Source organism: Oryctolagus cuniculus, chromosome 18 (assembly GCF_964237555.1).
Source record: "Oryctolagus cuniculus chromosome 18, mOryCun1.1, whole genome shotgun sequence".
Classification (NCBI taxonomy): Eukaryota; Metazoa; Chordata; class Mammalia; order Lagomorpha; family Leporidae; genus Oryctolagus; species Oryctolagus cuniculus.
Window position 1 is genome coordinate 7,177,975 of NC_091449.1, and position 12,429 is coordinate 7,190,403.

The window sequence follows — 12,429 nt, forward strand, 5'->3', positions numbered from 1 at the left end:
CTCTCGCTCTCGCTCTCTCTCTGCCTTTGCCTCTTTGTGACTCTGCCTTTCAAATAAATAAATAAACCTTTTTTAAAAAGTTTATGGGAATGCAGAAAATAAAAAAAAACCTGTGTGTGAATTTCGAAACTTTGTTTGCACTGAAATAAGCTTATCTTTGAATTCCGTTTCTCCATGAACTCTCTGAAGCCTGCTCTGCCCGGCGATCAGCAAGTCCACTCTTAGGCATTCAGATAAGAGCCATAAAAAAAGAAGACTTGCCTGAGAATATGTTTGTAGTAGCTTTGCCCCCAATACCCGAATGGCATCCAAGGAAACGTGCACCTGTAGGCAAGTGAAGAAACGGAGCATGGCATCCACACTCTGCAGTGAGGGAACGACTGGCATTCGGCTCGCAGAACCGCAGCGCCGGGTCAAGACCACACGGGAGAGCACGCACCCTGTGCTCCCTGCGTGTGAAGTTCCAGGGCAGGCACCACACATGCCTGGCTGCTGGGATGGGCGGGAGCAGGTAGAGAAGCAGATTGGGAGGGGGGCAGCGCTGTGCCATTGTAGGCTAAGCCTCCGCCTGCAGTGCCAGCATCCCATATGGGCGCCAGTTCGAGTCCCAGCTGCTCTTCTTCCAATCCAGCTCTCTGCCGTGGCCTGGGAAAGCAGTGGAAGATGGCCCAAGTCCTTGAGCCCCTGCACCCACGTGGGAGACCTGGAAGAAGCTCCTGGCTCCTGGCTTCGGATGAGCCCAGCTCCGGCCATTGCTGCCATTTGGGGAGTGAACCAGCAGATGGAAGACACACTCTCTCTCTCTCTCTCTCTCTCTCTCTCTCTCTCTCTCTGTAACTCTATCTTTAAAAAAAGCTTTTAAAAATTTCTAATTTTATTTGAAAGATGGACAGTCAGAGACAGACAGAGGTCTTCCATCCACTGGTTCCCTCCCCAGATGCCCACAAGTGCACACCCGGGGAGCCCTCCTTACAGTAAAGTTACAGAAAGACCCAGGCGCTCTGGAAAGTTTTCCCACGTCCCTTCCCGGTCTTTTTCTTTTTTTAAAGATTTTTATTTATTTATTTGACAGGCAGAGTTACAAAAACAGGGAGGAAGACACAGAGAGACACACTGGTTCACTCTCCAAATGGCAGCAAAGGCCAGAGCTGGGCCAATCCAAAGCCAGGAGCTTCTTCCAGGTCTCCCACGTGGGTGCAGGGGCCCAAGCACTTGGGCCATCTTCTACTGCTCTCCCAGGAGCATTAGCAGGGGGCTGGATCCAAAAAGGAGCAGCCAGGGCTTGAACCGGTGTCCATATGGGATACTGGTGCTGTAGGCAAAGGCTTAGCCTACTATGCCACAGTGCCAGCCCCTAGGAATGTTTTGAAGTACACCTCAATTAACAAACCACACTCAGCATTTGCAGAAATGAGGTAGGCACTGAGCTATGCAGGACGTGCCCACACATTCCAGGGGTCCGCTACATGCAGCACCTTGTCTGCCCACAGGTGATCAAGCTTAAACCACGACAGAGCCCAGAAACTCCCCAGGGGTCTGGCTTTAAAAAGGGCATTTCTACAGAACCCACAGCTCACCCTACAACTAGAGTGGAAATCAGCAAATATTCTGACAAACGTTCGTGGAATTAGATACATCAATTTTATGCAGGAAGGTACTTGCAAAAAGTTTGCGGCAAGTGGAATTCAAAGTTTATTAAAATCAAGATTCAAAGTTTATAAAAATCAATATTTGTGGACTTTTAAAAAAGTATTTATTTATTTATTTATTGGTCATTCCCCCAGAGGGGACAAGGAGAGCAGAGGGAAAACAATACTGCAAACCGGGACAAAACTGTTCAAAGCGTGGACTTAGGAAGCCTAATGCATTCCAAGCAAGATAATAATGCAAACCGTTGTCTAGACACATAGCAGATAAATTACAGAGTGCCCCAAAGAGAAGGCAGGAGAAGGGATGAGAGAGAGAACGACTCAGGTACAGGGAGGAGCAACCACAAACACTCGGGTTCCAGGCAGCAGCAGAGGGGGATCACCGGCCCCAGGAGCTCCAGAACCCTACCCGCCAAGCCCCACCTTGTCCTTGGCGAGCCTGCAGGAGCCAGGGCGAGAGATGCAGTCGTTTGCAAGAAACAGAAACCGTGGGGATTTGCCACCAAGACGCCTGCACACAAAAACACCTGCAAATGCGCAAGCTAGCTGCCACGGGTCCCAAAGGCACTCGAAGCCAGCGTGCACTGGGGTACTGAGTAAGCACAGCATGGAATCCCACCCCGGGGAGTGAGTTCCGAGAGCTCCAGCGTGGGCACAGCACGGAATCCCACCCCCGGGAGTGAGTTCCCGGCGTGGGAGACCACCAGGCACCCTGGAGATGGGGGCGGCATCGCTGCCCCTGCCCCCGTTCCGGGCACCTGCTCCCTGCTCAGACACACACTAAGGAATAGGACGCGTAAACCCCGAGCACCGTCTGGAACGCACGAGCCAGCGAGGGCAGGGAAGGCGTTGGGCACTCCCAGCTGCCCCTGCGACATCCGAGGGGTGAGCTTCCCAGCCTGCACCAGGAGCCCAGCCACGGCGGCCATTGCTCAGCGCTGTGAGTGCCCCAAACGCCACCCAAGTGTTGGCTGTAAGGTGGCTAAGGGTGCCTCGTGCAAATTTCTAAAGCAACAAATACGTCAGCCCGTACTGGGGAGCAGGGAGATGACTGCCATGGGTCCTGGCCGGGGCGGCTTCCGTCCAGCTCGGCTTCCAGGGCCAGCTTCCTGCCGATGTGCACCGTGGGCGGCTCAGGTACGTGGGTCCCTGCCACCCACATGGGAGACCAGGGTGGAGTCCTGGCCCAGCCATGGCCATTGCAGGCATCTGGGGAGGGAACCAGCGTTGGAAGACCTGTCTCTCTCTCTCTCTCTCTCTCTCTGCCTTTCAAATTAATAAAAACTTTTTAAAAACTAACGTATTCTTGGCTGGCGCCGCGGCTCACTAGGCTAATCCTCCGCCTGCAGTGCCGGCACCCTGGGTTCTAGTCCCAGTCGGGGCACTAAATTCTGTCCCGGTTGCTCCTCTTCCAGTCCAGCTCTCTGCTGTGGCCGGGAGGGCAGTGGCGGATGGCCCAGGTCCTTGGGCCCTGCACCCGCATGGGAGACCGGGAGAAGCACCTGGCTCCTGGCTTCAGATCAGCGCGGTGCACCGGCTGCAGCGGCCATTGGGGGGTGAACCAACGGCAAAGGAAGACCTTTCTCTCTGTCTCTCTCACTGTCTACTCTGCCTGTCAAAAATAAATAAATAACTAAACTAATGTATTCTCAGGTCCTTGACTGTTAAGCAAAGCAGACAAACAGTAAAGAGTTCTTTCACTCTCGACTTGGTTAAGATGACCATGCATGATTAAATAAATAAATAAATCAGTGTCAGCATCCCATGTGGGCGCCAGTTCAAGTCCCAGCTGTTGCACTTCCGATCCAGCTCTCTGCTGTGGCCTGGGAAAGCAGTAGAAGATGGCCCAAGCCCTTGGGCCCCCGCACCCATGTGGGAGACCCGGAAGAAACTCTTGGCTTTGGATCAGCCCAGCTCTGGCTGCTGCAGCCATTTGGGGAGTGAAGCAGAAGATGGAAGACCTCTCTCTGTGTCTCTCCCTCTCTCTGTCTATAACTCTGCCTCTCAAACAAATAAACAAATCCTTTTAAAAAAAATCAGTGGCAACCACTGAAGAATAGAAGTCAAGTCTATAAACTCCAAACAAAATGAAAAGGAAAAATGGAGACAAACAAAGCCCACAAAATCAAGTAACCCCAAACAGCATAAAGAATAGAAAAATCACAATCAGAAGTCAGCCACAGGGCTGGGGTGCAGGCGCCAGGTTCACCTGCCCACGGCCCACACCTGGGCTTCCCACCAGTGCAGACCCCAGGAGGCAGCAGTGACAGCTCGAGCAATGGGATGGAGAACCTGGCTCCAGCCGTGGCCCTGGTGCGGCTCCAGCTTTTGTGGGCATTTGGAGAGAGAACCAGCAAAAGGGATCTCTCTCTCTCTCTCTCTCTCTCTGAAATAAATAAATTGAAACGTTTCCAAAACACCCATCTCAGGACTCCATGATGACAACTGGATCATAATAGGAAGAGTGCATCCAGACATCCAAATGGGAGTATCGATGACAAATGGATCATAATAGGAAGAGTGAATCCAGACATCCAAATGGGAGTATCAAAATCATTAGAACAGAAAGACACGCGGAAAGTCTGCACAGCTACGTCTGCAGGAAGCAGCAGACAGGGGGTTGGTTTAGATCATTCCAAGAAAGGAGTGTTAACCAGCCGAGGTGTCAGCTGAGAACAGCAGAGCCATCCCAGCACAAGCGGGAAACGAACTCCACGGGGCCAGCCCGAGGGAGGGCAGCTGGGACGCGCGTCCGCATCTCCCCCCTTCCTGGTCCCTGCTGCGGCCACGTGAGCTGAGACATTGCTGTGTCTGCCTGCTGGGAAAAGTGTGTCCACCAGCCCCAGGGCAGCACGCTGGCTAGAGCTGCTGATAAGCCCCGATGTAGCTCCCAGCAGCAGCAGCCACAGGTGGGAACCCAGCCAGCCAGGGACAAGCAAGTGCGTGAATGGGGTGAGGATGCCTGTGCGCTCTCTCTCTCTCTCTCTCTCTCTCTCTCTCTCTGCCCCCTACTGGCTCTCACACATTCTACTTCTGTGCCTCCATCACCCTGATTGTGCTCAGTCTAATTCCCCCTCTCTTGTCGCCATCACCCCATCTTCTAATTGACACTGTCCTCCACTGTCTCTCGCTCTGCCCCGACATCCCCAGGCTCAGTGTCCGAAGGTCAGACTCTCAGAGCTGCAGGTGCTCTGGCTGCAGCCCTGCCCTGCCCAGGGAACCCAGGCGGCCACAGTGGGAAAATGCAAGCCCCTACACACACACACACAGACATGCACACACAGGTGCACACACATGCACATGCACACACATGCACACACACGCACACACCTGCATCACTTCATGTATTTGTTGGGCACAATGTTAAGAAATGAGCACTTGATCTCTGGCCCCAGCTCCATGGGGACAGAAGCTCTGGGGCTCGGGGCCCTGGACGACCCAGCCATCTTGCAAGTTGTGCCATCAAGGGACCAGGCTTGAGGAAAGGAAGGTGGGAGTGACCTGTAGCCAGCCCATGAGGGGCCAGGGCCCGCCCGGGACTTCTGGTGGGGGCGGCTTCTGGGGTCCACGCTGACCTCTGGCGGGCAGCACAGCCTCCTGGTGCCCGAGGTCGGGTTAATTGAGAAAAAGCCCACGCACCTGCTCCCGGAGGTGTGCCTTCTTCCACATCACATGCTGGTACGTCAACAGTTTTAATAAAAGCGCTCACGATCTCCTCTCTCTGTGTAACTCTTTCAAATAAATAAATAAATAAATCTTAAAAAGGGGGACCGTGGCACTGCGGCCTAGCATGTAAAGCTGCCACCTGCAGGGCCGGCATCCCATACAGGTGCTGGCTCGAGTCCCAGCTGCTCCACTTCTGATCCAGCTCTCTGATATGGCCTGGGAAAGCAGTAGAAGATGGCCCAAGTCTTTGGGCCCCTGCACCCACGTGGGAGACCCAGAGGAAGCTCCTGGCTCCTGGCTTTGGATCAGCTCAGCTCCGGCCATTGCGGCATTTGGGGAGTGAGCCAGCAAATGAAAGACCTCTTTCTCTCTCTCTAACTCTGTCTTTCAAATAAATAAATAAATCATTTTTAAAGCCAAGTATATACAGCGATAATAAATTTTTAAATTGTTTTATTATAAGGTTTTCATTGTAGTAATTTCTTTAACCAGAAAAAGATACTTTTTATGCAAGCAACTGCAAATGGGAAACCAGAGGGGGACAGGCTGGGACGTGAAATGACTGCCCCTCCCCGAAAGAACGGGGGATCGGGACAGGGACACCTGTCATCATGGACACGGCCGCCCCCGCCCCACTCTGCCAGCGGCTCCTCGAGTGGAGAGGAACGAGGCAGACCGAAGCACTGAACAAAACACAGCTGTGCAAAGGTCGCGTGTGAGCACAGGGAAGCCGGAACCACAACCGTGGAGACCAGAACCGTGGAGGGGGCGGGCAGGGCCCGTGTGCCGAGGGGGAAGCAGCCAGGGCTTGGGGGTGCAGCCCCAGCCCCCTTAGGTGGCCGCCAGGGGGAGCCCGGCCGCACCCAGACAACCGGTGACCCTGCCGCCTGCGTGTCTGTCCTCGCTACACACACTCAGCTCCCAGCGTAAGGGCCAAGGGGTTCAAACGCCGGCCGTTTTTTCTTGTACCCCGAAGAGGACTGGTACAGGCAGGATGAGGCGAGGGGTGGAAGGAAGGTGGGTGTGCCGGGGGCCACGCACCGCCCTCCACTGGGGAATGGGCTGGGGCCTGGCCTCTGAAGACCAGGGGAGCCTCCTCGCCCCAGGCCCCTCTACGGGAAGCCAGAGAGGAGCCGTGGAGCAGAGAGATGGCCCTCACACCCAGAGCCTCAGGGGCAAGGGGAGAGGGGACACAGCAGGTGCAGGGCGCCGCTGGGAGCGGAGGCCCGAGGCGGCTGCTGCCCACTGCGCAGACGCAGGGCGCCTCCGCCCCCTCCCAGGAGCCGCAGGGCGCGCCCCCACCCCAAGGTGCGACGGGCCGTGGGGCGCGCGCAGGTGGGCGCCCGGGAGCTGGGGACGGCTGTGCAGCCCCAGACGAAGATGGTGGAGCAGGTGCACGGCGGCCGCCCCCACCCTAGGACCCCACTCCGCTGGACTCTCTGCGGTGCGTGCGCCCTGCGGTGCGCGCTGCGGGCTGCGCTGAGCCCCGGCCTGGAGCCTCCACTCTGAGTCCCCATCGGGGGATCTAATAATTTTTTTAATTGCAAATTTTATCATCTTAAATTACAATATGAATTTTAGATTTTAATAAATGTTGAAAGTATAACAAATTTTAATTGATATTATTAAGTTAGAATAATTGTTAGATTTAAGTTCGTAGATTAATTTACGGGGGCCGGCACTGTGGCATAGCCGGTAGGGCCGCCTTCTGCAGTGCCGGCATCCCATATGGGTGCTGGTTCGAGTCCTAGCTACTCCACTTCTGATCCAGCTCTCTGCTATGTCATGGGAAAGCAGTAGAAGATGGCCCATGTGCTTGGGCCCCTACACCCGCGTAGGAGACCCAGAAGAAGCTCCTGGCTCCTGGCTTTGGATTAGCTCAGCTCCAGCCGTTGCAGCCATTTGGGGAGTGAACCAGCAGATGGAAGACGTCTCTCTCTCTCTCTCTGTCTCTGCAACTCTGCCTTTCAAATAAATAAATCTTTTAAAAAAAAAAACTCAATGACTAATTAAAGCATATAGAATTTTAATAGATTCTGATTGAGATAGAAATAAAAATGCAATCTTAATATGGTGATTTGGAGGAGACCTACTTTTAACTGCTTAAGTATTTAATGATCAGAGGAAAAATGAGCCATGAACTTGCTCCCCAACTGGTCCTCTGCAGGTGGCCTCCTGTGTGTAAGGGGCACACAAGGACAAAATGGTGACCCCTGGGTCCCTGTGGCACCTCCTGCCCTGAAGAAAAGGCAAACAGCCGCGCATCCCCAAGGGTGTCCACGCCCAGCCGAGGGGGCAGGCAGGCCGGCCGCCGTGGCCTTGCTGGCCCTCTGTTGGGTTCAGAGTGCCCTGCTGGGTCGGCTTTCCCCGCTTCGGCTAAGGCACCTGTGGCTGGTGGAGGCGTGTGGAGACAGGAGGCTGCTCGGGCTGGGGGTTTTGGAGCCCAGGGGTTCAGGCTGTGCGGGAGGTGTGGGAGGGGGAGACAGGCAGCCAGCGCGCAGGAGGTCCCTCCCTTGGGAATGCTGGGGTCCCCCGGGAACCAGCTCAGCACCCCAGCGACCCAGCCTCCTCCCCCTCGGCTTCTCCTGCCCGTGAAGGGGTGCGCGTGGAGGGGACGAAGCACAGGGACTTCCGGACAAATCGCGTCCAAGCCGCGGCAGCCCCCGCGTGTCCCGAGACCCCCAGACTCTGAGCCCCGCACTCCCTGATGTGAGATTCCCGCTCCGGGGCCGGCGTGACCGGGTGGGGGAGGGAGACGCACGCCACACCTGCAGGCCGCCTCCAGCGCCCCTGTCTCTGGGCACGCGCGCCCTCGTCGGTGCCTTATCTGCGGCTGCAGAAGCGTAATTGGGGCCGGGAGCGTCTGACCCGCCACCGCTGACGTCACTCCTCTCCGGGCCTTTCCCGTAAGCGAGTGCTGAGCTCGGGTCTGCATTCCAAACCCCAAGATCGCACTCCGCCCCGGGGGGCGGGGGGTGCAGGCTGCGGACGCCACAGCACAGGCTGGTGGCTCCCAGAGGCCCCTGGACCTCAGACCCAGCCTGGAGACGCCAGCCTGCAGCCCAGAGTCCCGGCGCGACCCCAGCCACAGGCTGAGACAGGCGGGGAGGCAGTGGGAGAGCCAGCCACAGAGACACAGAGGAGACGGAGAGGGGTGTGTGTGTCTGTGCAGGAGTGTGTGTGTGTGTGTCTGTGTGTGCAGGAGTGTGTCTGTGCATGTGTGTGTTCTATCTGAAAGAACTAGATCCAGACACACACTATCTGGAAATGTCAGAAACCCAGACGGAGGCATACAATGGCCAAGAGCCAGACACCTTTCACTCACACGGTCATCCATGCAGCACTGACCAAGCGCCTACCCTGTGCTCGGCGTGGGTCCAGGGGCTTTGAATAAACCCGCGAATAAGCTGCGTGGTGGCTCAGTGGGCTTAGACTGCAGCCTGCGACGCCACCATCGCCCATGAGTGCAGGTTCGAGTCCCGGCTGCTCCACTTCCGATCCGGCTGCCTGCACCCACATGGGAGACCTGGATGGGAGATCCAGGCTCCTGGCTTCAGCTTGGCACAGCCCCAGCTGTTGCGGCCATTTGGGGAAGTGCATTGGCAGATGGAAGATCTCTCCCCTCCCCCTTCTCTCTGTAACTGCTTTCCAAGAAGTAAATAGATAAATTTTAAACATAAAATACAAATAAGAGCACTGGCAAAGATTCTCACCCTTTCTGGAACGGAAAGGTATGAGTGACAGCACATCAGTCTGATGAAAATAAATCACATGAGACCTCCATCTATGCTGTTGGTAAACCATCATGGATGGATAGAAATAATATATAATAAGCTAAACAGTAAGGGGGCTCGGGGTGGGGGAGGGTGAGGGCCGAAGTCAACCAGGACACCGGCTACGGCGCAATCCTACCCAGCATCGGAACGGGATGGAGACACCGCACTCACACCGCACTGCCATGGCCAGTGGCCGCCAGGGGCTGGGGGACGGCCCGCGGAATGTGGGGGTGACAGTGGTAACCTGGCCGCACGTGGAGAAGATTTCAAAAAATGTGTGCAGGAGCGGAATCAAAAGACGAGTGTAGTTTGGTGCCAGGAAGTTCTGGGATCCACGCACGGTTTCTTCACGACACACATTCTTCACGAACTTCTTGGAGACCCCTTGTGTTTGTCAAAATCCGCAGAGCAGGTGAACTTTACTTTATGGGAATTGCACTTTTATTTTTAAAGGAAAGAATGAGAAGGCGAAGGGAGACTTGCTGAGAAAGGGACTTGGGTGCAGAGATTTGAAAAGAAAGGTGCGCATCCGTGGGCACGGTACCAGGCACAGGGGCTGGTGCAAAGGCCCTGAGACAGGTGCAGAACAAGGGGGCAGCCAGCGTGGGGGACCTGCCGGGGGGTCTGCGGGGGCTCAGAAGCCATTCTGATTCACAAGCCAAGAGGCACAGAGAGTCTCCAAGGTGCAGAGAAAGCCAGGGAGAGGGGAGGCTCAGAGGAAGAGGGTCAGAGAGAAGCAGGCAACAGGAGACGGAGCCTGGGCGACAGGAGTTCCGGGAAGGGTAGAGAGACAGCCGCGGGCCGAGGGCCGGGCGCCCCAGGAATGCACCACGGGTCTCCCCGCAGGTCTCCTCTGATCAGGCCAGGGCAGCCTGGGGGAGTGTGGCCAGAATGATTGCGCGGAATGTGCACCGGCCCCGGGCTAGGCGGGCTGAGCCCGGGACACTCATAAGCTCCCAAGGAGGCAGCGGCAGGAGGAGACCAGCCCAGCACAGCGCGGGACCCAGGGTCCCAGAGACGCCCACGTCGACGACTGCCTCCCCCAGCCCGGGCACCCAGACCGCGGCGCACCCTGCTGATCCCTCTCTTCGTTCTCAGCCCCTCTCGCGTCTCTCTTTCACGCACGGTGTGTGGTGAGGTTTTTCAGACCAGGGTGGGTCTTGGGGCCCAGGCTGTGTGACCCTGGGCAAGTCGCTTAACCTCTCTGTGTGTCTGGGAAGCTGCTTGCTGAGTGCCTCTTTGCGGGGAGACGGGGGTTGGTCCCAGCAGGCAGCGGGCAGAGCCCGGAGCAGGGCGTGCGTGCAACCCGGGGCCACTCCTATCACAGCGCCGAGGCCAAGTGCTGCCCCAGCTCGTGGTTTCGGGGTCTCTCTGAGCTCGGATGGGGAGGGTCGGTTGGGGCGGCGGAGATGGCTGAGGTCGGGGAGTCACCGGCACCCCCTCCCTCCCCGCAGGTGCAGCCGTAACTATGCCAGCAGCAGCAGCAGCAGCAGCCATCTGGGCCTGGCTCCTGGGCTGCGCCGTCCACGTGGTCTCAGGTACCGAGTTTGTGTCCTGCGCGTTTCTGAGCGAGCTGGGGCCGAGCCTGGAGGCTGCAGTCTGAGCTGCAGGTGCAGCCGGGCTCGGTTCTCTCTTCCCCTCTCTCAGAGGGCCTGGGAGAGGCCCCAGCGCAGCCCCCAGCACACATGTGTGTGTGCGCCCGTGTGACATGTGTGTGGCGTGTGATGCATGCGCCGTGTGCGTGCAGTGCGTGTTCTGTTGTGTGTGGTGCGTGCTAGGTGTGGCACTGGGGGGCATGGACCTTGCTGGGGCGCTGTGGGGTCTCAGGGAAGCGGTGAACCTGCCCCGGTGAGCAGCACCGCGCGGACGCCTGCAGGGACGGCGCGGGGCGCGGGATGACGGGAGCGGGCGGTCCAGCACGGCGTCGGGGGTGGCTGCGGGGCAAGAGGGGTCAGGCGAGGGGTCTGCGGCTTGGAGCCGGCCCGTTCCGGCCTTGCCCCGGCCGCTGCTCGCGCCGCCTGACCGCTCTCCCGGTCCTGGCCCTGCCCCAGGAGCTGCCATTCCTCCCAGAGAAGCCGGCGCGCCAGCCTCCAGTGCTTTCTCCCAAGCCAAAGAAATCCTCATTTCCGGCGGCCAGGAGTGCAGGCCGCACTCACAGCCCTGGCAGGCGGCGCTGTTCGACGGGAGCTTTTTGTTCTGCGGGGGCATCCTGGTGCACCCGCAGTGGGTGCTGTCGGCGGCCCACTGCTTCCAGGAGTGAGCGAGGGGCGGGGCCTGCGGGGGCGGGGCTCGAGGGAGAGTGGGGAGGCTGGAGCAGAGGGCGGGGCCTTGGCCGGGGCGTGGCTCGTGGGAGAGGGGGCGGGGCCTGGGCGGGACACTCCTGTTACTAGGGGCTGAAGCGGTTTGGGGTGCAGAAGAGCCGGCGGTCGCCATGGTTACCGTCTGCCCGCCGTCCTCAGATCCTACACCATCGGGCTGGGCCTGCACAACCTCTCAGCCCAAGAACCGGGCAGCCAGATGATCGAAGCCAACCTCTCTGTGCTTCACCCGGACTACGACGACCCCCAACTGGCCAACGACCTTATGCTCATCAAGCTGAACAAGGCGGCCGTGGAATCCGACACCGTCCGCACCATCCGCGTCGCCTCGCAGTGCCCGGTCCCCGGGACCAACTGCTTGGTGTCCGGCTGGGGTCAGCTATCGGACGGTGAGTCCCGGGGACGGGGGGCCGCCTCCGACTGCGACTGTCCCGGCCCAGCTGGCGTTTCTGACCCAGTGTCCTTGTCACAGGGAATTTACCCCAGGTCCTGCAGTGTGCGACCATCACCGTGGTGTCCGAACTGTTCTGCCACAACTCCTTCCCCGGCCTGTACCACCCTAGCATGTTCTGTGCCGGCGGCCAGGACATCAGGGACTCTTGCCGGGTAAGAGACGGGGCCAGGGAGGAGAACCAGAATGGACCTTGAGGGCTAGGGGACACACGGGCGACACGAGAAAGGGGGCAGCGGCCGAGACTTGGAAACACGGGGAGACCCAGAGAGAAGTGGGGGGCACAGAGCCAGCCCTGGGGAGCCACCGCGGAAAAGCCAAATGTCAATGGGTGCAGTTCTCAAGATCACCGCTCGGGGGCGCAGTCTGGGGCTGCATCCCTGCCCCAGCCGGATGCCCAAGCTCGGGGGCCCTGCCCACCCGCAGCTGTGCGTGCGTGTGCGTACACGTGCGCGTGTGTCTCCAGTTTTGCCCACCAGTCTCTGGGTTTTTCCCTGCCCTGGGGCCTCACTGCAGGGGTCAGCGCTGTCTCTGCGGGGCCCGTGGTCTCCACGTGTCCACTCCCGCCC

General features: G+C 58.1%; 1 protein-coding gene across 1 annotated transcript; it reads left to right on the forward strand.

Moving 5' to 3' along the window:
- The first annotated feature begins 10,082 nt into the window (after positions 1 to 10,082).
- Positions 10,083 to 12,072, forward strand: LOC127489393 (kallikrein-4). The gene is made up of 5 exons (XM_070062978.1): positions 10,083 to 10,217; positions 10,546 to 10,629; positions 11,143 to 11,347; positions 11,551 to 11,798; positions 11,882 to 12,072. The coding sequence occupies exons 2-5, from the start codon at positions 10,560 to 10,562 to the stop codon at positions 12,055 to 12,057; spliced, it is 699 nt and encodes a 232-aa protein (XP_069919079.1). The 5' UTR covers positions 10,083 to 10,217; positions 10,546 to 10,559; the 3' UTR covers positions 12,058 to 12,072.
- Positions 12,073 to 12,429: the final 357 nt, after the last annotated feature.

Coding starts and splice junctions, on each gene's coding strand:
- LOC127489393 (XM_070062978.1), top strand. CDS start 10,560: ATGCCAGCAGCAGCAGCAGCAGCAGCCATCTGGGCCTGGCTCCTGGGC. Junction 10,630..11,142: donor CGCCGTCCACGTGGTCTCAG/GTACCGAGTTTG, acceptor GCCCTGCCCCAG/GAGCTGCCATTCCTCCCAGA. Junction 11,799..11,881: donor CTGGGGTCAGCTATCGGACG/GTGAGTCCCGGG, acceptor TCCTTGTCACAG/GGAATTTACCCCAGGTCCTG.